Consider the following 26,951-nt stretch of genomic DNA (forward strand, 5'->3'; position numbering starts at 1 on the left):
TCTTGAATGACCAAAATTGCTTCAAAATCAACTCTGTTATGTCACACATTGGTTTTACAGTATGTAGTAATATACCTTCTCATGCTTTCTCTTGTGTCCTTGTCACCACTGTATATATTTCTTTATTAACTTTAACCTATACTCCTCTCCCTCTTTTCACAGAATCTTTATACTGGCTGTTGTCACTCTTTTCCTTCTCCTCTTCTTTCCATCTCTCTCTCTCAGACTTTCGGACTCCTGCATGCCTTCTCTCTTTCTTCTTCCACATCAGATCCTCCTACCTCATCCTCTCAAGCTACCTCTCTATCTCTCTCCCTTTCTTTCCATCGCTACCTCTCCCTCTCTCTCTTTTTCTTTCCGTCGCTACCTCTCTATCTCTCTCTCTTTCTTTCCATCGTTACCTCTCTCTCTCCCCCTCTCTCCCCCCTGCTCTCTCGTTCCTCACTCACAGGCTACTTCTTCCAATCTCTACTATCTCATCTCCGGGTCCTCCTCCCTCTTGGCCTCCCCCTCGTTCCGCGCTCCTTGGGGGCGGCTCCGTCGGAGTGCAGGGCCTTCAGGGTCTTGGAGGCGGCGAGCGTCCAGTACTCCAGCTCGTTGAAGATGCGGTAGATCCAGAGCTTTAGCTGAAACGGGCCGCCGTTCACCGGACTACCTATCTACTCACGGGGGGGGAGAGACAGAGAGAGGGAGAGGAAGAGAGATGTGTTAGGACAGTGCTTCCCAATCTGTTCCCCGGAGAACCCGAGGGTGTCATGCCCTGACCTTAGAGATCCATGTTATTCTCTATGTTTGGTTAGATCAGGGTGTGAAACGGGTAGGAAATTCTATGTTTTTTGTTTCTTTGTTTTTGGGCCGAGTGTGGTTCCCAATCAGAGGCAGCTGTCTATCGTTGTCTCTGATTGGGAATCATACTTAGGCAGCCTGTTTTCCACCTGAGTTTGTGGAATCTTGTTTTCTGTTTAGTATCTGTGCCTGACAGGACTGTGCGCTTTCGTTTTTGCCTTTTGTATTTTGTTTAAGTGTTTTTTGAATAAAAGTATCATGAACACTTTCCACGCTGCGCTTTGGTCCACTCTTCCTACCACCAACGAGAGCCGTTACAGAGGGTTGTATATTTTTGTTCTAGCACTAGCACACCTGATTCAACTGGTGGACTAACTAACGCCTGGGATGTGCCCCATGAATAGATTAGGAAACACTGCACGAGAACATACAGTGGGGTCTGAAATTATTGACACCCTTGATAAAGATGATCAAACATGACTGTATAAAATAAATAATTAAAATACTGAGCTATATTATAACCGCAAAAAAAATGGGGAAAATACATTATTTTATAATAATACAATTGCTCAGAGAAAGAGACTTTGTTTTACAAGTAATATTTTTCCTCCAATGAGGAATGATCTTAGACCATTCCTCATTGATATCCTTCGTCTGCACTTATAAACTGCCCTCTTCTGTTCAAACCACAGGTTTTCAATGGTTTAGCAAGAGGGCGCCGACAGACATGGAAGCTCTGCTTCTAGCTCCTAAGCAACTTTGAAGTATTATGATTTTTTTGTGTGTTATTTATTACATTATCAGCCCAGAATGTTTTTTGTGTTATTACATACAGATGGAAATAATTTTTGGATATCAGCGCGGCGGTAACTCACCAGCATTACGACCAGGAATACAACTTTCCAGAATTGGATCCTTTGTTCGCGCACCCCCCAGGGCAATTTAACTTATCCCAGAGGCTGCTCCAAGACGCCACCGGTGGAGAAGAGGTATTCGGAGTGGACTTCTAGTTCGACTCAGGAAGCATGCACACCATCCACCGCTTCCGAGTATATTACTTGCTAATGTTCAGTCTCATGACAACAAAGTAGACGAGCTCAGGATGAGGATCTCCTTCCAGAGAGACATCAGGGACAAGGGCAAGACAACGGTAAGCCATTTAAGCATGTTAAACCTCACAAGACTGCCGGCCCAGACGCCATCCATAGACACATCCTCAGAGCATGCGCAGACCAGCTGGCTGGAGTGTTTACGGACATATTCAATCTCTCCATATCCCAGTCTGCTGTCCCAACTTGCTTCAAGATGTCCACCATTGTTCCTGTACCCAAGAAAGCAAAGGTAACTGAACTAAATTACTATCTCCCCGTAGCACTCACTAGAGGCTAGTTAACCTGTCTGGGCTAGAGGGCAGTATTTTCACGGCCGGATAAAAAATGTACCCGAATTAAACTGCTTACTCTTTCCCAGAAACAAGAATATGCATATTATTAGTAGATTTGGATAGAAAACACTCTGAAGTTTCTAAAACTGTTTGAATGGTGTCTGTGAGTATAACAGAACTCATATGGCAGGCAAAAACCTGAGAAAATTCCAAGCAGGAAGTGGCCTGTCTGCGAATTTGTAGTTCTTCTTTCTAGACCCTTTCGAAACTACAGTATCCCTGGGGTTACGTTGCACTTTCTAAGGCTTCCATTGGCTCTCTAAAGCCTTCAGAAAGCGGATTGAGGCGTCTCCTGTCTCTGGGCAGAGTATAGTAGGTCAGTTTGTCAGTGGTCTGCCCGGTGACTAAGAGATTGGAAATGCGCGGTCCCGCGACCATGCTGTTTTTTCTTTTCCTTTTTGAATGAATACACTATTGTCCGGTTGGAACATTATCGCAATTTTAAGAGAAAAATATAATAAAAATTGATTTTAAACAGCATTTGACATGCTTCTAAGTACGGTAATGGAACATTTAGACTTTTTTTGTCTCGATATGCGTTCGCGTGTTACCCTTTGGATAGTGACCTGAACGCACAAACAAAACAGAGGTATTTGGACATAACTATGGATTACTTGGAACAAAAACAACATTTCTTGTGGAAGTAGCAGTCCTGGGAGTGCATTCTGATGAAGATCAGCAAAGGTAATACCATTTTTCTAATAGTAATTCTGAGTTTAGTGTGCACCGAAGTTGGCGGGTGTCAAAATAGCTAGCCGTGATGGTTGAGCTATATACTCAGAATATTGCAAAATGTGCTTTCGCCGAAAAGCTATTTTAAAATCTGACATAGCGATTGCATAAAGGAGTTCTGTATCTATAATTCTTAAATAATTGTTATGTATTTTGTCAATGTTTATGGTGAGTAATTTAGTAAAGTCACCAGAAGTTTTGGGTGGGAATGCATGTTCTGAACATCACACGCCAATGTAAAAAGCTGTTTTTGGATATAAATATGAACTTGATTGAACAAAACATGCATGTATTGTATAACATAATGTCCTAGGAGTGTCATCTGATGAAGATCATCAAAGGTTAGTGCTTCATTTAGCTGTGTTTTGGGTTTATGTGACATATATGCTTGCTTGGAAAATGGCTGTGTGATTATTTGTGGCTATGTACTCTCCTAACATAATCTAATGTTTTGCTTTCGCTGTAAAGCCTTTTTGAAATCGGACAATGGGGTTAGATTAACGAGAGCCTTGTCTTTAAAATGGTGTAAAATAGTCGTATGTTTGAAAAATTGAAATTATTGCATTTTTGAGGTTTTGTATTTCCCGCCACCCTCTTCCACTGGCTGTTGAATAGAGTGGGACGGCGACGTCCCACCTAGCCCATAGAAGTTAAGGATCATATCACCTCTACCTTACCTGACAACCTAGACCCACTTCAATTTGCATACCACCCCAATAGATGGACAGATAATGCAATCGCCATCGCACTGCACACTGCCCTATCCCATCTGGACAAGAAGAATACCTACGTCAGAAAGCTGTTCATTGACTATAGCTCAGTCTTCAACACCTTAGTACCCTCCAAGCTCATCATTAAGCTCGGGGCCCTGGGTCTGAACCCCGCTCTGTGCAACTGGGTCCTGGACTTCCTGACGGGCCACCCCCAGGTGGTGAAGGTAGGAAACAACACCTCCACTTTGCTGATCCTCAACACTGGGGCCCCACAAGGGTGCGTGCTCGGCCTTCTCCTGTATTCCATGTTCACCCATGACTGCGTGGCCACGCACGCCTCCAGCTCAATCATCAAGTTTGCAGACGACACAACAGCAGTAGGCCTGATTACCAACAATGACGAGACCACCTACAGGGAGGAGGTGAGGGTTCTGGCGGAGTGGTGCTAGGAAAATAACCTCTCCCTCAACGTCAACAAAATGAAGGAGCTGATCGTGGACTTCAGGAAACAGCAGAGGGAGCACGCCCCTATCCACATCGACGGGACCGCAGTGGAGAAGGTACGGCAACTGCACTGCCCGTAACCGCAGGGCTCTCCAGAGGGTGGTGCGGTCTGCCCAACACATCACCGGGGGCACACTACCTGCCCTCCAGGACACCTACAGCACCGATGTCACAGGAAGGCGAAAAAGATCATCAAGGACATCAACCATCCGAGCCACGGCCTGTTCACCCCCATATCATCCAGAAGGCAAGGTCAGTACAGGTGCATCAAAGCTGGGACCGAGAGACTGAAAAACAGCTTCTATCTCAAGCCCATCAGACTGTTAAATAGCAATCACTAGCCAGCTACTACCCGGTTACTCAACCCAGCACCTTAGAGGCTGCTGCCCTATATACATAGACTTGGAATCACTGGTCACTTTAATAATTGAACACTAGTAACTTTAATAATGTTTACATAATGCTTTACTCATCTCATATGTATATACTGTATTTTATTCTACTGTATTTTAGTCAATGCCACTCCTACATTGCTCGTCCTAATATTTACACTACCGTTCGAAAGTTTGGGGTCACTTAGAAATGTCCTGGTTCTTGAAAGAAAATGTAAAAAAATGTGTCCATTAAAATAACATCAAATTGATAACAAATACAGTGTAGACATTGTTAATGTTGTAAATGACTATGAAAACGGCAGATTTTTATGGAATATCTACATAGGCGTACAGAGGCCCATCACCAGCAACCATCACTCTTGTGTTCCAATGGCACGTTGTTAGCTAATCCAAGTTCATCATTTTAAAAGGCTATTTGATTATTAGAAAACCCTTTTGCAATTATGTTACCACAGTTGAAAAGTGTTGTCCTGATTAAAGAAGAAATAAAACTGGCCTTCTTTACACTAGTTGAGTATCTGGAGCATCAGCATTTGTGGGTTCGATTAAAGGCTCAAAATGGCCAGAAACAAAGCACTTTCTTCTGAAACTCGACAGTCTATTCTTGTTCTGAGAAATCAAGGCTATTCCATGTGAGAAATTGCCAAGAAACTGAAGATCTCGTACAACGCTGTGTACTACTCCCTTCACAGAACAGCACAAACTGGCTCTAACCAGAATAGAAAGAGGAGTGGGAGGCCCCGGTGCACAACTGAGCAAGAGGACAAGTACATTAGAGTATCTAGTTTGAGAAACAGACGCCTCACAAGTCCTCAACTGGCAGATTCATTAAATAGTACCAGCAAAACACCAGTCTCAACATCAACAGTGAAGAGGCAACTCCGGGATGCTAGCCTTCTAGGCAGAGTTGCAAAGAAAAAGCCATATCTCAGACTGGCCAATAAAAAGAAAAGATTAAGATGGGCTAAAGAACACATACACTGGACAGAGGAAGATTGGAAAAAAGTGTTATGGACAGACAAATCTAAGTTTGAGGTGTTCGGATCACAAAGATGAACATTTGTGAGATGGTGGAGGCAATGTGATGGTCTGGGGGTGCTTTCGTGGTGGTAAAGTGGGAGATTTGTACAGGGTAGAAGGGATCTTGAAGAAGGAAGGCTGTCACTCCATTTTGCAATGCCATGCCATACCCTGTGGATGGCGCTTAATTGGAGCCAATTTCCTCCTACAGCAGGACAACGACCCAAAGCACAGCTCCAAACTATGCAAGAACTATTTAGGGAAGAGGCAGTCAGCTGGTTTACTGTCTATAATGGAGTGGCCAGCACAGTCACCAGATCTCAACCCTATTGAGCTGCTGTGGGAGCAGCTTGACCATATGGTACGTAAGAAGTGCCCATCAAGCCAATCCAACTTGTGGGAGGTGCTTCAGGAAGCATGGGGTGAAATCTCTTCAGATTACTTCAACAAATTGACAACTAGAATGCCAAAGGTCTGCAAGGCTGTAATTGCTGCAAATGGAGGATTCTTTGACTAAAGCAAAGTTTGAAGGACACAACTATTTCAATTAAAAATCCTTATTTATAACCTTGTCAACGTCTTGACTATATTTCCTATTCATTTTGTAACTCATTTCATGTATGTTTTCATGGAAAACAAGGAAATGTCTAAGTGACCCCAAACCTTTTAACGGCAGTGTATACATTTCTTAATTCCTGTCAGGGTTTTCGGAAAGATCGGACCAATACGCAGCGTGATCGTAGTTCCACATCTTTTATTCAATAGTGAAACTAAATGCAATAAACAATAAACAGGGAATACAAAATAAGAAAGCTGTGACGCAGAGCAGGCATACACTACTCACAAAATTAATCACCCACAAACACCAGTGAGACAAACATCAACTTAAATATGGCCTCCAATTAGAGACAACGACAAACAGCTGCCTCTAATTGGAGGTCATGCCAAACAAAAACTAATCTAGAAATACAAAAACTAGAAACTAAACATAGAAATACACAAAACAGACAAACACCCCCTGTCACGCCCTGACCTAGAAAATAACAACTTACTATGGTCAGGACGTGACAGTACCCCCCCCTCAAAGGTGCGGACCCCGACCGTACCTACAAAACCAAAAAACTAAACAACAAACCCCCCCCCCAAAAAAACCACAACACAAAGGGAGGGTAGGGTGGGTGACAAATGTCTATGGCGGCGGCTCTGGTTCCGGGCGCAGTACCCCCACCGCCCGCTGATCCCCCCGCTTCTGTATGTCCAGAGGAACCAGACCATGGATCATCGTCGGAGGCATCGGACCGCCAACCGCCGCTGAAGACTCTGGGCTAAAGGCCGCCGCTGAAGACTCTGGGCTAAAGGCCGCCGCTGAAGACTCTGGGCTGCAGACCGCCGCTGAAGGCTCTGGGCTATAGACCGCCGCTGAAGGCTCTGGGCTATAGACCGCCGCTAAAGGCTCTGGGTTGCAGACCGCCTCTGAAGGCTCTGGGTTGCAGACCGCCTCTGAAGGCTCTGGGTTGCAGACCGCCTCTGGGCTGCAGACCTCCGCTGAAGGCTCTGGGCTGTAGACCTCCGCTGAAGGCTCTGGGCTGAGGAGCGTCGCTGGAGGCTCTGGGCTGAGGAGCGTCGCTGGAGGCTCTGGGCTGCAGACCTCCGCTGAAGGCTCTGGGTTGCAGACCACTGCTGAAGGCTCTGGATTGCAGACCACCGCTGAAGGCTCTGGGCTGAGAAGCGGCGCTGGAGGCTCCGGGCTGAGGAGCGTCGCTGGAGGCTCCGGGCTGAGGAGCGTCGCTGGAGGCTCTGAGCTGAGGAGCGTCGCTGGAGGCTCTGGGCTGCAGACCTCCGCTGAAGGCTCTGGGTTGCAGACCACCGCTGAAGGCTCTGGATTGCAGACCACCGCTGAAGGCTCTGGGCTGAGAAGCGTCGCTGGAGGCTCCGGGCTGAGGAGCGTCGCTGGAGGCTCCGGGCTGAGGAGCGTCGCTGGAGGCCTGATGCGTGGGACTGGCATAGGAGGCGCCAGACTAGTAACACGCACCTCAGGGTGAGTGCGGGGAGCAGGAACAGGACACCCCGGACTGGGCAGGTGCACTGGAGGCCTGATGCGTGGGACTGGCATAGGAGGCGCCAGACTAGTAACACGCACCTCAGGGCGAGTGCGGGGAGCAGGAACAGGACACCCCGGACTGGGCAGGCGCACTGGAGGCCTGATGCGTGGGACTGACAGCAGGCGCCAGACTAGTAACACGCACCTCAGGGCGAGTGCGAGGAGGAGGCACAGGACGTACTGGGCTCCGGAGGCGCAGGATAACCTGGACCGAAGAGACGCACTGGAGACCAGATACGCTGAACTTCGACCTGGCTGACGGCCAACTCTAGCACGGCAACGGTGAGGAGCTTGCACCGAGCGCACCGGGCTGTGAGTGCGCACTGACGACACAGTGTGCACCACCGCATAAGCAGGTGCTTGCTCGGTAACTCGCTCCCCACGGTAAGCACAGGGAGTTGGCTCAGGTCTTAAAATCGCCTTAGCCAATCTGCCCGTGTGCCCCCCCAAAAAAAATGTTTGGTGCTGCCTCTCGTCCTTGCCTCTTGGTGGATATCGCGCCTCAAAGTATCGCCGCTCTGCTCTTGCTGCCCCGATCTCCTCCTTCGGACGGCGATACTCCCCAGCCTGCCTCCAGGGTCCTTTGCCATCCAGGATTTCCTCCCACGTCCACGACTCCCGCTGCTCCACACCACGCTGCTTGGTCCTTGGTTGGTGGGTGATTCTGTCAGGGCTTTCGGAAGGATCGGACCAATACGCAGCGTGATCGTAGTTCCACATCTTTTATTCAATAGTGAAACTAAATGCAATAAACAGGGAATACAAAATAAGAAAGCCGTGACGCAGAGCAGGCATACACTACTCACAAAAGGAATCACCCACAAACACCAGTGAGACAAACATCAACTTAAATATGGCCTCCAATTAGAGACAACGACAAACAGCTGCCTCTAATTGGAGGTCATGCCAAACAAAAACTAATCTAGAAATACAAAAACTAGAAACTAAACATAGAAATACACAAAACAGACAAACACCCCCTGTCACGCCCTGACCTACTCTACCATAGAAAATAACAACTTACTGTGGTCAGGACGTGACAATTCCATTCTTTTACTTTTAGATTTGTGTGTATTGTTGTGAATTGTTAGATACTACTGCACTGTTGGACCTAGGAACACAAGCATTTCGCTAAACTTGCAATAACATTTGGTAAAAATGTGTATGTGACCAATACAATTTGATTTGATTTGCGTTTCAAGTCCGGAGACTGAGATGGCCATTGCAAAATGTTGATTTTATGGCCAATTTAAGAATTTATTTGTGGATTTTTATGTGTGCTTGGGATTATTGTCTTGCTGGAAGATCCACTTGTGGCCAAATTTCAGCCTCCTGGCAGAGGCAACCAAGTTTTGGGCTAAAATACTGGGTAAAGATAATGATGCTGTTGACCTTAACAAGTGCCCCAGGACCAGTGGAAGCAAAATAGCCCCATAACATCAAAGATCCACCACCATATTTTACAGTAGGTATGGGATTTTCTGCTCATATATTCTCATTTCGATGCCAACCCCACCACTGGTGTGCGTGGCCAAAGAGCTCTATTTTCATGTCATCCAGCAAATGTCCAACAAATTGCCACTTGGATTGGAGCCACTGCTTTGGTCAGATTACATGAAAATGAGGTCTTTGGCCACGCACACCAGTGCTGCAAGTGGATCTTCCAGCAAGACAATTACCCCAAGCACACATCAAAATCACGTTGACTCGGTACCGGTACCCCCTTTATTTTGCCTCGTTACTGTTATTTTACTGTTACTCTATTCTTTTTTTACTTTAGTTTATTTAGTAAATATTTTCTTAACTCCAATTTTTCTTGAAACTGCATTGTTAGTTAAGGGCTTGTAAGTAAGCATTTCACAGGAAGGTCTATCTACAACTGTTGTATTCGGCGCATGTGACAAATAAAATGTGATTTGATATGAAAATCCACAGAAATTGTTAATTGGCCGTAAAATTGTCCGTAATACTATGGCTGACCCTGTAAAACAACACATTTCACCCCACCTATCTGGTGTGACAATATAAAAAATTCCACTGTTACTGTGCCTCATCCACTCCAAACCCTCATATTGTTTCCAACAGAGCAACACCTGTGAAGTGCCTTTATAAATGCAGAAAGTTATGTCTCCGGACTTGAAACCCATTGAAAACCTGTGGTTTGAATTGAAGGGGGCAGTCCACAAGAGCAGACAAAGAATATCTAAGATCTGGAAGGATTCTGTATGGAGGAATAGTCTAAGATCCCTCCCAATGTGTTCTCCAATTTATAAAACATTTTTGAAAAGGTTAAGTGCTGTTATCGTCATAAGGTGAGGTTTTGAAAGGTTTTGAAAAAGTGGTGTCAAAAATGTTGAAACCTACCTTTTTAAAATAATAAAATGTCTCTTGTTACACAAACTATTTCTCTGAGCAATTGTATTAGTATAAAGTAATATAATTTCCCAATTTCTTTTAGCATAATATATAGCTCAGTGTTTGAATTACTTATTTTATACAGCCATTATTGCTCATCTATATTAAGGGTGTCAATAATTTTAGACCCCATTGTATATACAGTTGAAGTCGGAAATTTACATACACTTAGGTTGTAGTCATTAAAGCTTATTTTTAAACCACTCCACAAATTTCATGATAACAAACTATAGTTTTGGCAAGTCAATTAGGATATCTACTTTGTGCATGACACAAGTAATTTTTCCAACAATTATTTACAGACAGAATATTTCACTGTATCACAATTCCAGTGGATCAGAAGTTTACATACACTAAGTTGACTGTGCCTTTAAACAGCTTGGAAAATTCCAGAAAAGTGATGTCATTGCTTTAGAAGCTTCTGATAGGCTAATTGACATAATTTGAGTCAATTGGAGGTGCACATGTGGATGTATTTCAAGGCCTACCTTCAAACTCAGTGCCTTTTTGCTTGACATCATGGGAAAATCAAAAGAAATCAGCCAAGAACTCAGAAAAAAAATTGTAGACCTCCACAAGTCTGGTTCATCCTTGGGAGCAATTTCCAAACGCCTGAAGGTACCACATTCATCTGTACAAACAATAGTACGCAAGTATAAACACCATGGGACCACGCAGCCATCATACCGCTCAGGAAGGAGACATGTTCTGTCTCCTAGAGATGAACGTATTTTGGTGCGAAAAGTGCAAATCAATCCCAGAACAACAGCAAAGGACCTTGTGAAGATGCTGGAGGAAACAGGTACAAAAGTATCTATATCCACAGTAAAACGAGTCAGCTCAGGCCGCTCAGCAAGGAAGACTACACTGCTCCAAAACCACCATAAAAAAGCCAGGCTACGGTTTGCAACTGCACATGGGGACAAAGATCGTACTTTTTGGAGAAATGTCCTCTGGTCTGATGAAACAAAAATGGAACTGTTTGGCCATAATGACCATCGTTATGTTTGGAGGAAAAAGGGGGAGGCTTGCAAGCCGAAGAACACCATCCCAACCGTGAAGCACGGGGGCAGCAGCATCATGTTGTGGGGGTGCTTTGCTGCAGGAAGGACTGGTGCACTTCACAAAATAGATGGCATCATGAGGATGGAAAATGATGTGGATATATTGAAGCAACATCTCAAGACATCAGTCAGGAAGTTAAAGCTTGGTCGCAAATGAGTCTTCCAAATGGACAATGACCCCAAGCATACTTCCAAAGTTGTGGCAAAATGGCTTAAGGACAACAAAGTCAAGGTATTGGAGTGGCCATCACAAAGCCCTGACCTCAATCCCATAGAAAATGTGTGGGCAGAACTGAAAAAGCGTGTGCAGGCAAGGAGGCCTACAAAACTGTGTCACAGTCGTCGTAAGAATGGGACCAAAACGCAGTGGGGATATGAATACTCATCTTCTTTTATTTGATGAAAAACAAAACAAAACACTATTATCAAAAACAACAATGAAAAACAGTCCTGTGAGGCTCACAGCTATACACGGAACAACTACCCACAAAACCCATGGAAAAAACACCCCTGCTAAATAGGACTGTAACGCCCTGGCCATAGAGAGGGGTTTTTTGTTCTTTATTTTGGTTAGGCCAGGGTGTTACATTGGGTGGGCGTTCTATGTTCCTTTCTCTATGTTTTTGTATTTCTTTGTTTTGGGCCGTGTGTGGCTCCCAATCAGGTACAGCTGAAGCTCGTTGTTGCTGATTGGGAGTCACACATAAGGAGCATGTTTTTCCTTTGAGTTTTGTGGGTAATTGTTTCTGTTTTGAGTATTTTCCTAACAGGACTGTTTGCTGTCGTTTTTGTTCATTTTTTTAGTGTTCTCTTGTTTTTTAATTAAAATTCTAATGATGAACACATCCTCTGCTGCACCTTGGTCTAATTCTGACGACGGCCGTTACAGAATTACCCACCAACAACGGACCAAGCAGCGGAGGAAGGAGCAGCACAAGGAGAGGCACCAGGAGAAAAGCTATCTGGAGTCGTGGATTTGGGAGGAAATCCTGGACGGGAAAGGACCATGGGCACAAGCTGGGGATTATCGCCGCCCGCAGTGGGAGATCGAGGCGGCGAGAGCTGAGAGGCGCTGGTATGAGGAAAGGGAGCGCAACGGACACGGGAGGCAGCCCCCCAAAAAAGTTGGGCGGGGCACACGGGGAGATTGGCGGAGTCAGGCGGTAGACCTGAGCCAACTCCCCGTGCTTACCGGAAGCAGCGTGGTACTGGTAAGACACCGTGTTATGCTGTGGAGCGCACGGTGTCCCCAGTGCCCGTTCAAAGCCCGGTGCGCTACATACCAGACCCCACAAGTGCCATGCGAGTGCAGGCATCGAGCCAGGGCGGATGGTGCCAGCTCAGCGCGTCTGGTCTCCAGTGCGCCTCCTCGGTCCAGGTTATCCTGCGCCGGCATTGCGCACTGTGTCTCCAGAGCGCTGGGAGGGTCCAGTTCGCCCAATGCCTGCTCTCTGCCCGTGCCGGGCCAAAGTGGGCATTCAGCCTGGAGTGTGGGTAAAGAGCGTCCGTACCAGAACTCCAGTGCTCCCCCACAGCCCGGTTTATCCTGTGCCTCCTCCTCGGACCAGGCCTCCAGTGGGTCTCCCCATCCTGGTCAGTCCTGTGCCTGCTCCACGGACCAGGTCTCCAGTGGGTCTCCCCATCCTGGTCCGTCCTGTGCCACCTCCCAGGACTAGGCCTCCAGTGGGTCTCCCCATCCTGGTCCGTCCTGTGCCACCTCCCAGGACTAGGCCTCCAGCTGGTCTCGCCAGTCCGGAGCTGCCAGAGCTGCCCGCCAGTCCGGAGCCGCCAGAGCCGGCCGCCAGTCAGGAGCCGCCAGAGCCGCCTGCCAGTCAGGAGCCGCCAGAGCCGCCCGCCTGTCCGGAGCCGCCAGAGCCACCCGCCTGTCCGAAGCTGCCAGAGCCGCCCGCCTGTCCAGAGCAGTCAGAGCCGCCCGCCAGCCCGATGAGTCCTGTGCCTACGCCTAGGGCCAGGCCTCTGTCATGTCTCCCCAGCCTGGTGAGTCCTGTGCCTGTGCCCACGGCCAGGCCTCCATCATGTCTCCCCAGCCTGGTGAATCCTGGGCCAGAGCCGCCCGCCAGCCCGGAGCCGCCGGAGCCGCCAGAGCCACCCGCCAGACTGGTGAGTCCTGTGCCTGCGCCCATGGCCAGGCCTCCTTCATATCTCCCCAGCCTGGTGAATCCTGGGTCAGTGCCGCCGGAGCCGCCAGGGACGCCCGCCAGCCGGGCGCAACCAGGGTCGCCCGCCAACCGGGTGCAGCCATCGCCGCCCGCCAGCCGGGTGCAGCCATCGCCGCCCGCCAGCCGGGCGCGGCCATCGCCGCCCGTCAGCCGGGCACAGCCATCGCCCCCCGCCAGCTGGGCGCAACCAGGGTCGCCCGCCAGCCAGGCACAACCATCACCGCTCGCCAGCCGGGCGCAACCAGGGTCGCCCGCCAGCCGGGCGCAGCCATCACCGCCCGCCAGCCGGGCGCAGTCAGGGTCACCCACCAGACCTTCGGCACAGCCAGGTGCGCCACCTAAGAGGGCGACGCCAAGGGTGGAGCAGAGGCCACGTCCCGCACCTGAGCCGCCGCCGTAAGAAGGCCCACCCGGACCCTCCCCTTCAGAGTCAGGTTTTGCGGCCGGAGTCCGCACCTTTGGGGGGGGGTACTGTAACGCCCTGGCCATAGAGAGGGGGTTTTTGTTCTTTATTTTGGTTAGGCCAGGGTGTTACATTGGGTGGGCGTTCTATGTTCCTTTCTCTATGTTTTTGTATTTCTTTGTTTTGGGCCGTGTGTGGCTCCCAATCAGGCACAGCTGAAGCTCGTTGTTGCTGATTGGGAGTCACACATAAGGAGCATGTTTTTCCTTTGGGTTTTGTGGGTAATTGTTTCTGTTTTGAGTATTTTCCTAACAGGACTGTTTGCTGTCGTTTTTGTTCATTTTTGTAGTGTTCTTTTGTTTTTTTAAATTCTAATGATGAACACATCCTCTGCTGCACCTTGGTCTAATTCTGACGACGGCCGTTACAAGGACCTTCAATTAGAGGCAATGAGTAACAGCTGCACCCAATTGAAGGTCAGCCCAATAAACTAAACATAGAAATATAAGAACTAGAACAAACATAGAAATATATTAACATAGATCATAACCCAAAAAACCCCGAAACACACAAAACAAACACACCCCTGCCACGTCCTGACCATCTACAATAACAAAATGACCCCTTTTCTGGTCAGGACGTGACAGTACCCCCCTCCCCAAATGTGCAGACACCGAATGCACCTTAACCATAAGACAAACAAAAACCCCACAACAAAAAAACCAAAACTACAGGGAGGGAAGGGAGGGTGGCCACCATCACCGACGGTTCCTGTGCAAACACCCCCCCTTCCCCAATACTGCCCCCTACGGAGGTGGCTCTGGTTCTGGCTCTAGTCCCCAACCTAACCTGTCCACCCCCGCTGAAGGCTCAGGGCTAAGGCGTGTCGCTGGAGACCTCGGGCTGAGGCGTGTCTCTGGAGACCTCGGGCTGAGGCGTGTCTCTGGAGACCTCGGACTGGAGGGCGACTCTGGCTGCGCCGGTTCCGGACTGGAGGGCGACTGGCTGTGCCGGTTCCGGACTGGAGGGCGACTCTGGATGCGCCGGTTCCGGACTGGAGGGCGACTCTGGCTGCGCCGGTTCCGGACTGGAGGGCGACTCTGGCTGCGCCGGTTCCGGACTGGAGGGCGACTGTGGGCCGTCTCTGTCGGTTCCGGACTGTGGGCCGTCTCTGTCGGTTCCGGACTGTAGGACGTCGCCGGAAGCACTGGACGGGGCACTGTCGTCGGAAGCTCTAGACGGGCCACTGTCGCCGGAAGCTCTAGACGGGGCACTGTCGCCGAAAGCTCTAGACGGGGACTGCACATTAAAGGCCTGGTGCGTGGGGCTGGCTTTGGAGACACCAGACTAGGGACGCGCACCACAGGGCTAGTGCGAGGAGCAGGAACAGGACGTACTGGACCGGACAGGTGCACTAAAGGCCTGTTGCGTAGGGCTGGCTTTGGAAGTGCCAGACTAGGGACACGCACCTCAGGGCTAGTGCGAGGAGCAGGAACAGGATACACCGGGTCTTGAACACGCACTGGAGGTCTGGAGCGCACAGCCTGCACAACCCGTCCTGGCTGGATTGTTACTGTAGCCCGGCACGGGAGGAGTGCTGGCACAGGGCGAACTGGGCTGTGCTGAGGCAAGATGGCTGCCGTGTGTAGCGCAGGCACAGGGTAGCCTGGGCCCAGGGGACGCACTGGTGGCCAGATGTATTGCGCAGGCATACTTCTCCCTGGCTGGATGCCCACTCTAGTCCGGTACGGGGCTGGTATCACCCGTACCGGACTGTGCGTGTGGATGGGCGAGACCGTGCGCTCTTCCGCATAGCACGGTGCGCTCTTGATCCGTCGCTCCCCGTAATAAGCACGGGGAGATGGCTCAGGTCTCCATCCTGACTCTGCCCAACTCCCCATGTGCCCCCCAAAATTTTTTTTGGGGCTGGGCCTCCCGGTCGCGGCCGGCTGCGACAGAGCCTGGGCTCGATCCCAGAATCTCTGGTGGCACAGCTAGCACTGTGGGAGGCCCCCAGACAGGGAATTTTTACTAGGATTAAATGTCAGGAATTGTGAAAAACTAAGTTTAAATGTATTTGGCTAAGGTGTATGCAAACTTCCGACTTCAACTGTATACAGTAAATATAAACAACTGATTTGACCTAATCGTATATAAATAATTATTAAGCAACTATGATTAATAAACAATATAATATAATCTGTTTGTTTAAACTAAAAAGTATTGTCCTTACATAAACAGTTTATAAGCTTATCATAAGTTCTTAATAACAAAAGCCTAATTTCTTCCTCTCCTCCTTGAACTCATCAGTGATCTGAAATATTAGGGATATCTGAAAGCAAAATGTTTCCCCCAGTCATATCTGTCTTCTATACGTGGCCCTGGTTTACACTAAAAAGGGAAATGAACCTTGCTCTGCAACCAAGGTGCATGAATTGAGGAGCAAACTGAAGGGAAGAGGAAATTCAGCAATTCTCTTGGAAGACAGTGTCAGTGTATAAAATGCTTTGTTACTGTTAAAACCAACATGTTTTGGCCCGTAGCCTTAGGGTTTACACTACATTATGTTCACCACACCAGCCATGTCAGATCAAGGATGACTTCCAAGTAAGGAGGAAGGAGGAAGGATTTTATAGGTATTCAAGTACTGAAATGAGGCCTGCTGGGTTAACTGAGGGTTTCCAGTAGGTACTGCATCTTAACCTTAAACTTTTGTGGGGGAAATTGAAAACTGACCCCAGATTAGTGTCTAGGGGCAACTTTACTATACACCAGTAATTCTGTACCTCAGTATTCTTCGGATCAGGAGTGAAGGCTGCAGTTCCAGCTCCGTCCTCCAGGAGGAGCCGTGTGCTCGCTAGCAGGTGCCCCAGCCGGTCCCTCACTGTTTTCTTCTGGCTTTCGTATTGGACCCTGTCCCCGTCGTTTCCCACCCCCTCTTCCAGGCCAATGGCACGCTCCAGGAGGTTCCGGCACTGTTGCAGGGCGGAGTAGAGGCGCCACAACCTGTCATTCGGTGAGAGCTGGGAGGAGAGCAGCGGCACGGTCACCAGGCGCTCCCCGCCGACGGTGAGTTCCTCGGAGAACGCCTCCTTTTTTCTCTGAAATGGGGAGTGAGGAGGAGGGATGGAGAGAGTATGGAGGTGGAGAGAAAGAAGAGGGTGATGTCATGTAAAGAAAAAACACATTAGCAGTGTTTAAAAGTACATTTCCATGACAGTGAGTGGAGAAAAACGTATGTTTTTTTTTGCACAACGAAACTGTTACACTGCAAAGGAATCACCACAAATGACCAAAGTCAGGCATAACACAACAAATAGAGCACAACCAAACTCAATGTGCTGATGCAACTCAAAGGCAGCACTGCTAATCCAGTTCTCTAAAAGAGATGAGGCATTGACAAAGGTTTACAGCTTAATGAATGCCACTACTGTATTTTGTTCATAAAATATAAAGTACAGACTTAACAAATTTGGGAAAGCGTTTCAAAGACACCACTTTTTCGTATTTTGCAATACCACCATGGACACCACGTTTAACTGCTCCTGAGTCTGTCCGAATATGGACACCGTAGTAATGGGAAGCTGTGGCCATGAGGAATGCATATATGAATAAGTCACTCATTCCGAGTTAGTATTTAAACCAAACTGCATGTGGAATCTTCGAGGAAGTACAAAAGAGCTGACCTAAGAGACTGTCCAGTAAAGAGCATGTTTGCCCATTTTCCGATGATAGTCTAGCAATTTTCCTTGATGAGCAACAACTGGCAAATGTTTGAACCCTATTGCGGTTAGGACAACATCCGCCCTAACAGAAGGGGGTTAGTGGTTCAAAGGGATGGCTGGTTCAACTACCAGAACCAACCTTCCCCAACTTCCCTCCAGGGGGAAAAACAGGCAGGATGTGTGACATCACAGGTGTGTGTGTGTGTGTGTGTGTGTGTGTGTGTGTGTGTGTGTGTGTGTGTGTGTGTGTGTGTGTGTGTGTGTGTGTGTGGTAGGAAGTTATTATATTCTATTGCATCTAGATCAGAGAATAGTGAGTGAGCTGTGATTCCTAGACTATCATGGGAAAATGGGCAAGTACTTCACCCCCAGTCACGACATTATGCCAAGGTGCTAACATTCTGACCCCCATGAAAATTATTCTGTGCCTGTGTGGTAGAATGATTACCGTGTAACATCGACAAGGCAGCCCTGCTTATACAAGAGCAACGGTCAAGTAAATGTGTATATTGGTTTGTAAAAGGCTACTAGACAGGGAGCAGTGGAGTGAGTTATGAACTTTGAGGGATAGGCCTATATTGTATAGATTGACCTGTCTAGAGGGAGGGGCAAAGGTAAGGCAAACCGGAGACAGCAAGCTCTTGATCTAACTGTCATGATCTATTTCAACACATTATTATGAGTAATGACTACGTGGTAATAGATCAGTTGAAAATCATTAGCAAATGTGTGGGCTATGTCTTGAGTGAATTTACGTAAACCGCATGTGTGTATTATGTTGAGTGATCTACCTAAACCAAGATTATTATAGTTTTGTGTTTTTATATTCGTTTTTATTTATATTAGTTTTAAGATTTGTGTTTTAAATTCAGTTTACTTCGTTTTTACATAAACCTTACTTGTTTTATAAAAACATGTATATTTTGTTTTAGTGTTAGTGACAGAAAGAAGCCTATGTGTGGGAGACTAGGAGACATGTATGTGTTGTATAGTTTTAGTGTTAGTGACAGAAAGAAGCCTATGTGTGGGAGACTAGGAGACATGTATGTGTTGTATAGTTTTAGTGTTAGTGACAGAAAGAAGCCTATGTGTGGGAGACTAGGAGACATGTATGTGTTGTATAGTTTTAGTGTTAGTGACAGAAAGAAGCCTATGTGTGGGAGACTAGGAGACATGTACGTGTTGTATAATTTTAGTGTTACTGACAGAAAGAAGCCTATGTGTGGGAGGCTAGGAGACATGTATGTGTTGTATAGTTTTAGTGTTAGTGACAGAAAGAAGCCTATGTGTGGGAGACTAGGAGACATGTATGTGTTGTATAGTTTTAGTGTTACTGACAGAAAGAAGCCTATGTGTGGGAGGCTAGGAGACATGTATGTGTTGTATAGTTTTAGTGTTAGTGACAGAAAGAAGCCTATGTGTGGGAGACTAGGAGACATGTATGTGTTGTATAGTTTTAGTGTTAGTGACAGAAAGAAGCCTATGTGTGGGAGACTAGGAGACATGTATGTGTTGTATAGTTTTAGTGTTTTTTGGGATGCAACTTCTTGTAACTGTGGGGAAGAAATGCATAAAGTGTCACACCCTGATCTGTTTCACCTGTCTTTGTGATTGTCTCCACCCACCTCTAAGTGTCTCCTGTTTTCCCCATTAGCCCCCGGTGTATTTATCCCTGTGTTTCCTGTCTCTCTGTGCCAGTTCGTCTCGTTTTGCCTAGTTAACCAGCTCCTATTTTTCCCAGTCTCTGTCTTTTCCTAGCCCTCCTGGTTTTGACCCTTGCCTGTCCGGACGCCGTATCCGCCTGCCTGACCTCGAGCCTGCCTATCGCCTGGTACTGTTTGGACTCTGACCTGGTTTATGAACTCTCTCCTGTTCCCGACCTGCTTTTTGCCTACCCCTTTTGGTATAATAAATATTGGAGCTCAACCATCTGCCTTTGGTTGAGCTCAACCATAGTACCGTGCAGTATCGAAGAGCCCTCACTGCTGCTCGATCATCCTATTTTTCCAACTTAATTGAGGAAAATAAGAACAATCCGAAATGTCTTTTTGATACTGTCGCAAAGCTAACTAAAAAGCAGCATTCGCAAATGGAGGATGGCTTTCACTTCAGCAGTAATAAATGTATGAACTTCTTTGAAGAAAAGATCATGATCATTAGAAAGCAAATTACGGACTCCTCTTTAAATCTGCGTATTCCTCCAAAACTCCATTGTCCTGAGTCTGCACAACTCTGCCAGGACCTAGGATCAAGGGAGATACTAAAGTGTTTTAGTACTATATCTCTTGACACAATGATGAAAATAATCATGGCCTCTAAACCCTCAAGCTGCATACTGGACCCTATTCCAACTAAACTACTGAAAGAGCTGTTTCCTGTGCTTGGCCCTCCTATGTTGAACATAATAAACGGCTCTCTATCCACCGGATGTGTACCAAGCTCACTAAAAGTGGCAGTAATAAAGCCTCTCTTGAAAAAGCCGAATCTTGACCCAGAAATTATAAAAAACTATCGGCCTATATCGAATCTTCCATTCCTCTCAAAAAAAATTGAAAAAGCTGTTGCGCAGCAACTCACTGCCTTCCTGAAGACAAACAATGTATACGAAACGCTTCAGTCTGGTTTTAGACCCCATCATAGCACTGAGACTGCACTTGTGAAGGTGGTAAATTACCTTTTAATGACGTCAGACTGAGGCTCTGCATCTGTCCTCGTGCTCCTAGATCTTAGTGCCGCTTTTGATACCATCGATCACCACATTCTTTTGGAGAGATTGGAAACCCAAATTGGTCTACATGGACAAGTTCTGGCCTGGTTTAGATCTTATCTGTCGGAAAGATATCAGTTTGTCTCTGTGAATGGTTTGTCCTCTGACAAATCAATTGTAAATTTCGGTGTTCCTCAAGGTTCTGTTTTAGGACCACTATTGTTTTCACTATATATTTTACCTCTTGGGGATGTCATTCGAAAACATAATGTTAAATTTCACTGCTATGTGGACGACACACAGCTGTACATTTCAATGAAACATGGTGAAGCCCCAAAATTGCCTTCGCTAGAAGCCTGTGTTTCAGACATAAAGAAGTGGATGGCTGCAAACTTTCTACTTTTAAACTCGGACAAAACAGAGATGCTTGTTCTAGGTCCCAAGAAACAAAGAGATCTTCTGTTGAATCTGACAATTAATCTGGATGGTTGTACAGTCGTCTCAAATAAAACTGTGAAGGACCTTGGCGTTACTCTGGACCCTGATCTCTCTTTTGAAGAACATATCAAGACTGTTTCAAGGACAGCCTTTTTCCATCTACGTAACATTGCAAAAATCAGAAACTTTATGTCCAAAAATGATGCAGAAAAATTCATCCATGCTTTAGTTACTTCTAGAATGGACTACTGAATGCTCTACTTTGCGGCTACCCGGATAAAGCACTAAACAAACTTCAGTTAGTGCTAAATACGGCTGCTAGAATCCTGACTAGAACCAAAACATGTGTTCATGTTACTCCAGTGCGAGCCTCCCTACACTGGCTTCCTGTTAAGGCAAGGGCTGATTTCAAGGTTTTACTGCTAACCTACAATGCATTACATGGGCTTGCTCCTACCTATCTTTCCGATTTGGTCCTGCCGTACATACCTACACGTACGCAACGGTCACAAGACGCAGGCCTCCTAATTGTCCCTAGAATTTCTAAGCAAACGACTGGAGGTAGGGCTTTCTCGTATAGAGCTCCATTTTTATGGAATGGTCTGCCTACCCATGTGAGAGACGCAGACTCAGTCTCAACCTTTAAGTCTTTACTGAAGACTTATCTCTTCAGTAGGTCCTATGATTAAGTATAGTCTGGCCCAGGAGTGTGAAGGTGAACGGAAAGGCTGGAGCAACGAACCGCCCTTGCTGTCTCTGCCTTGCCGGTTCCCCTCTCTCCACTGGGATTCTCTGCCTCTAACCCTATTACAGGGGCTGAGTCACTGGCTTACTGGTGTTCTTCCATGCCGTCCATGGGAGGGGTGCGTCACTTGAGTGGGTTGAGTCACTGACGTGGTCTTCCTGTCTGGGTTGTGCCGTGGCGGAGATCTTTGTGGGCTATACTCGGCCTTGTCTTAGGACGATAAGTTGGTGGTTGGAGACATCCCTCTAGTGGTGTGGGGGCTGTGCTTTGGCAAAGTGGGTGGGGTTATATCCTGCCTGTTTGGCCCTGTCCGGGGGTATCATCGGATGGGGCCACAGTGTCTTCTGATCCCTCCTGTCTCAGCCTCCAGTATTTATGCTGCAGTAGTTTATGTGTCGGGGGGCTAGGGTCAGTCTGTTACATCTGGAGTATTTCTCTTGTCTTATCCGGTGTCCTGTGTGAATTTAAATATGCTCTCTCTAATTCTCTCTTTCTCTCTTTCTTTCTTTCTCTCGGAGGACCTGAGCCCTAGGACCATGCCTCAGGACTACCTGGCATGATGACTCCTTGCTCTCCCCAGTCCACCTGGCCGTGCTGCTGCTCCAGTTTCAACTGTTCTGCCTGCGGCTATGGAACCCTGACCTGTTCACCGGACGTGCTTGTTGCACCCTCGACAACTACTATGATTATTATTATTTGACCATGCTGGTCATTTATGAACATTTTAACATCTTGACCATGTTCTGTTATAATATCCACCCGGCACAGCCAGAAGAGGACTGGGCACCCCTCATAGCCTGGTTCCTCTCTAGGTTTCTTCCTAGGTTTTGGCCTTTCTAGGGAGTTTTTCCTAGGGAGTTTTTCCTAGCCACCGTGCTTCTTTCACATGCATTGCTTGCTGTTTGGCGTTTTAGGCTGGGTTTCTGTACAGCACTTTGAGATATCAGCTGATGTACGAAGGGCTATATAAATAAATTTGATTTGATTTGATTTTGCCTCCTGTGTCTGAAATTTGGTCTTGCCTTGTGCCCTTATATAAGGGGCAATTCCATGGTAACGGAATAATGCTTTGACTCAGATTTTTCTCTTTAAAATGTATGCCAAACAAAACATTGATTTCAAAGTTTAACAAACCATACGATTCTACTCACAAGGACTAGTTTGAACAATTTACAAAGAATTTCACAAAAACAAATTTACTGGAATAACCGTGCAGATGCAAAGTTTGGTAGCAGAATTACAATAAAATCTCCCTCAGTTGTTTAACAACATTTTCCAAAAACTCTGTTTAATATTAGGAGATAGTGAACTACAGGAAAGTGAGGCCTGAACACGCCCCCATTCTCATTGACGGGGCTGTAGTGGAGCAGGTTGAGAGGATCAAGTTCCTTGATGTCCACATCACCAATGAACTGTCATGGTCCAAACACACCAAGACAGTTGTGAAGAGGGCACGCCAACGCTTATTCCCCCTCAGGAGACTGAAAAGATTTTGCATGGGTCCTCAGATCCTCAAAGTTATACAGCTGCACCATCGAGAGCATCCTGACTGGTTGCATCACCGCCTGGTATGGCAACTGCTCGGCCTCCGACCGCAAGGCACTACAGAGGGTAGTGCGTACGGCCCAGTACATCACTGGGGCCAAGGTTCCTGCCATCCAGGACCTCTATACCAGGCGGTGTCAAAGGAAGGCCCTAAAAATTGTCAAAGACTCCAGCCACCCTAGTCATAGAGTGTTCTCTCTGCTACCGCACGGCAAGCGGTACCGGAGCACCAAGTCTAGGTCCAAAAGGCTTCATAACAGCTTCTACCACCAAGCCATAAGACTCCTGAATAGGTAACAAAATGGCTACCTGGACTATTTGCATTGACACCCCCCCCCCCACCTAATTTTTACGCTGCTGCTACTCTCTGTTTATTATCTATGCATAGTCACTTTAGCTTTACCTACATGTACATATTACATAAATTACCTCAACTAACCTGTGCCCCCGCACATTGACTCTGTACCAGTACCCCCTGTATATAACCTTGTTTATTTTATTTGTTTCCGCCCCCAAACAAGAACACGCTTGTTTTTTCCGGACCAGACCAAATCTGAACCAATCATAGACGCTCTATGTCACAGTACAGCACAGTAGATTGGTGTATTTCTAATACCCTTTTAAAGATGCTAGACGCTGTTTAAGACCCCTTTTCCAGCTATTTGACCAGAAGTGGGTCCTAATTTTTAGGATGAAAATGTATATTTGCCTTAATTTAAAAAATATATACTCTTGGCTTTCATTTGACACCCAATTTGACATGCTCCTATGAACTTTACATGTTGGTGCTCATGGGTCCGTTAAGATGGATATGCCCTAAGGTGATGGGTTAGGTCATAGGTTAGGATAGGTTAGGTTAGGTTTAAAGGTAGACTCAGTGAGATAACATAGATGCACGAAGTAAACAGTAAACATTATTGCAACAACCAGGAGCACTGAAGAGTGAGGCGAAACATCTCTGCTGTTTTGGTCCCGTAGCTACCACGTAGCAGCGTGAAGCGCACCTGTGCCAATACGCAGATACTATGTGTGACTGTGTACGAGCATAATCTTGCATCATGCTCATCTCAATGGACACGTTTGAGCGGATCGTTTTTGTCAAGTTGGTGACAATCGTTGGTCACCGCCTTTCAAATTGTGTTGCATTCTGAGGTAAAAAAATGTCTGACTTCAGCCTACCTGTCGACTGCATAAACTTTACAAAAATCATGTGATCAAAGGGCATGAAGTTTTGACTACAATCGACTGCAAGTTGCTGCAGTTGCTCTTCACCAAGTTCATCCTGCAGCCATTGACTGCATTGTGAAGGCTCTATTGTCAACCAATCATTAGGGTGTTTTTGTTTGACCCATGTGACCAAAAACAAGAACCAATTTGCTGTGATTTATGTGTACAGTGGATATACAAAATAAATGGGATAATTGAGGCTCTCTCTCACTAAGTGATTGTACAATGTGTAAACACAATATTATATTATGATTTCAGTTTGTGTGATATGGGGGTTAAATACATGTTTATTTCATCATTACGAAGAAAATATTTTATAATCAATGGCAACACTGTCATGTTGATTTGAGCCTTGCTGTTGGAAAATCTGGTGTTGTTTGTGTCAATGTCATCTTGCCGAGTCTACCTTTCAATTATGAATTCAATTTCAATGTGAACCGTCAGATTGAAAAGCTTGAAACTCCCATAAGAAAAATGTGAAAACCCGAAACGCAACATGTAAAGTGTTTGTTCCATGTTTCATGAGTTGAAATAAATAGTTTTGTCACACAACACAATGCCACAATTTTGAGGGAGCGTGCAATTGGCATGTTGACTACAGGAATTTCCACCAGAGTTGTTGCCAGAGAATTTAATGTTCATTTCTCTACCATAAGCCACCTCCAATGTTATTTTAGAGAACTTGGCAGTACGTCCAACATTTTTCAATTGGGTTTGATAATTATTTTATTTCGGTTTACTAAATACTTTTTTTAATGATTAGTTAGTTTTAGTTTCACTTTCACTTTCACAGTTTCACTATAACCTTAGCAGATACCTTATTGCCTAATATTTTGCAGGCTATTGGGAAAGGGGCAGTGATGAATTTAGGCATAGGTGACATGAGCAGCCGCCCAGGGCGGCATCTTGCCGGGGGCGGCATGGGGTGCCTGCACAAATATATATTTTTTTTTGTTGAAAAATAATAAAAAATATTTAAAAAATATAATTTTATATCTCTCATTTGCACATCACATCAATGATATCATGTCACCGCGTGGGCCTGTGGGTCAATTAACCTTGTCGGAGTGGACGCCCTGATTCTAGTTTGTGAGCTAGGCAGGCTACTGCCTGGGAAGGTCTCCCACTCAGAAGTACGAGATGGAGAGGGGGCGGGGGTAGGTTGACCTCAGGTTGAAGTGGGGGTTCACCCAGGGAGCCATACCAGCTAGAACCGCCACTGGGGGAATACCTAGTCAGTTGTACAACTGAATGCCTTCAACTGAAATGTGTCTTCGGCATTTAACCCAACCCCTCTGAATCAGAATGCGGGGGCTGCCTTAATTGACATCCGCGTCTTTGGCGCCCGGGGAACAGTGGGCAGAACGACCGATTTTTATCTTGCCAGCTCGGGGATTTGATCCATATATCTTTCGGTTAATGGCCCAACGCTCCAACCACTAGGCTGCCTGCCGGGGTGGAGATTCAAAAGCATTGTCTTATAATTAGTTGGCTGATAGATAAAGGTTACATTCCTAACCGCTCCCTGCCTCCCAGCAAAAGAGGAAGGGGGCTGAGTCTATGCAGGTTGAGGTGTGTGCGTATGAAAGAGAGGATATATTGTATCTGGCTATTTGGCGGAAAACCAAGAAGAATTTCATCATTCGCACCCCGTCCTTTACATAGTTCATTCATTGAGTGAGAACGCGATGCACATGGAAAAAACGTGCATGTCCGGACATCGACATGTGCGCCAGAAAAAAATCCCACCTCTGTCATTCTTGTTATATGGGGCGTGCATGAGTATTCACATATTCACCCCCTCCTTATCTAGTTACATTCCTGGACCCCCACTCCTGGATCGGATGCCACACACACACACACACACACACACACACACACACACACACACACACACACACACACACACACACACATCAATCCATCAATAAATGTCCATTATCGCAATCCATGTGCATCAAGACATTTCCATATCCCAATCTTCCATATCCCTTTCATAGGCTAGGCTACTGGCTAAATAACATGTTTTGTCAAGCAACCAGTAGGCCTAATAACAGGTTAATAACTGCGAAGCAGAATGCAGCAGAATGAAATAGCCTGTCCAAACTTAACACTAGTTAACACTAGACAAAATACTTACATAAAGTTCCAATAAAAAAGTGCATTCATGGTGCAACTCGTCAGCAAGAGCAGCTGCCCTCGCAGTTCGGGACTGTTCCAAACCAGCCCCTCTTCTTGTACGTGTCCCTGCCATATTCAGTAGAGAAGCAACAGACTGGCACCGAATAGCAATAACGTTTTCTTTTTTTTTACTTTCCCTTATGCCTGCTAGTTTTCCTGTTTCATAGTGCTAAAAGTCAGACAGCCATCAAGAAGCGCGTCTCCGCCCTTTCTCGGGCTTCAACCAAGCCCGTTAATTCAATACCTTTCTGTGTACGAATTCCTTCCCTTACCTCCACAACTTTACCCGTTGTGTTACTATGTTGCAGTATTAAATATCCTTGTCTAGTGCCACACCTCCCCTTCCCCCGGTAGGCTTATGTCAGGCAGGCATGTGGAATTTAACGGGAGAACTAAAGCGGAGGCGTGGGAATGGGAGGAGTCGCACGATGGTAAACTATTATTTATTCATGAAGAGTTTAAACGAATTAGCCTGACAGAATGACGAATCTATTCATCAAGACTAGTGATGCATTGACGCGGTAGTCGGGACCAGGAAACTCGGAAATGTCAGACTTGCTAATTGGTTGTAGTTATACGCGTCCCGCGTTCAACCAGTTAGCAAGTCTGGCATTTCCGAGTTTCCT

The 26,951-nt window shown here is 46.6% G+C and overlaps 1 protein-coding gene across 1 annotated transcript; it reads right to left on the bottom strand.

The window, feature by feature from the left end:
* Positions 1–209: 209 nt before the first annotated feature.
* On the bottom strand, positions 210–26,689 carry LOC106609956 (uncharacterized). The gene is made up of 3 exons (XM_014209025.2): positions 26,285–26,689; positions 16,544–16,858; positions 210–659 (listed from the first exon to the last, which is right to left on the bottom strand). The coding sequence occupies exons 1-3, from the start codon at positions 26,396–26,398 to the stop codon at positions 477–479; spliced, it is 612 nt and encodes a 203-aa protein (XP_014064500.1). The 5' UTR covers positions 26,399–26,689; the 3' UTR covers positions 210–476.
* Positions 26,690–26,951: the final 262 nt, after the last annotated feature.

Source organism: Salmo salar, chromosome ssa08 (genome assembly GCF_905237065.1).
Source record: "Salmo salar chromosome ssa08, Ssal_v3.1, whole genome shotgun sequence".
Taxonomy (NCBI): domain Eukaryota; kingdom Metazoa; phylum Chordata; class Actinopteri; order Salmoniformes; family Salmonidae; genus Salmo; species Salmo salar.

Excerpts from the sequence above, each read along its gene's own strand:
- LOC106609956 (XM_014209025.2), bottom strand. The coding sequence starts at position 26,398 with ATGGCAGGGACACGTACAAGAAGAGGGGCTGGTTTGGAACAGTCCCGA. Across the intron at positions 16,859-26,284 it reads CTTTTTTATTGGAACTTTAT|AGAAAAAAGGAGGCGTTCTC; the intron begins GTAAGTATTTTG and ends TCCCCATTTCAG. Across the intron at positions 660-16,543 it reads CTGATCCGAAGAATACTGAG|ATAGGTAGTCCGGTGAACGG; the intron begins GTACAGAATTAC and ends CCCCGTGAGTAG.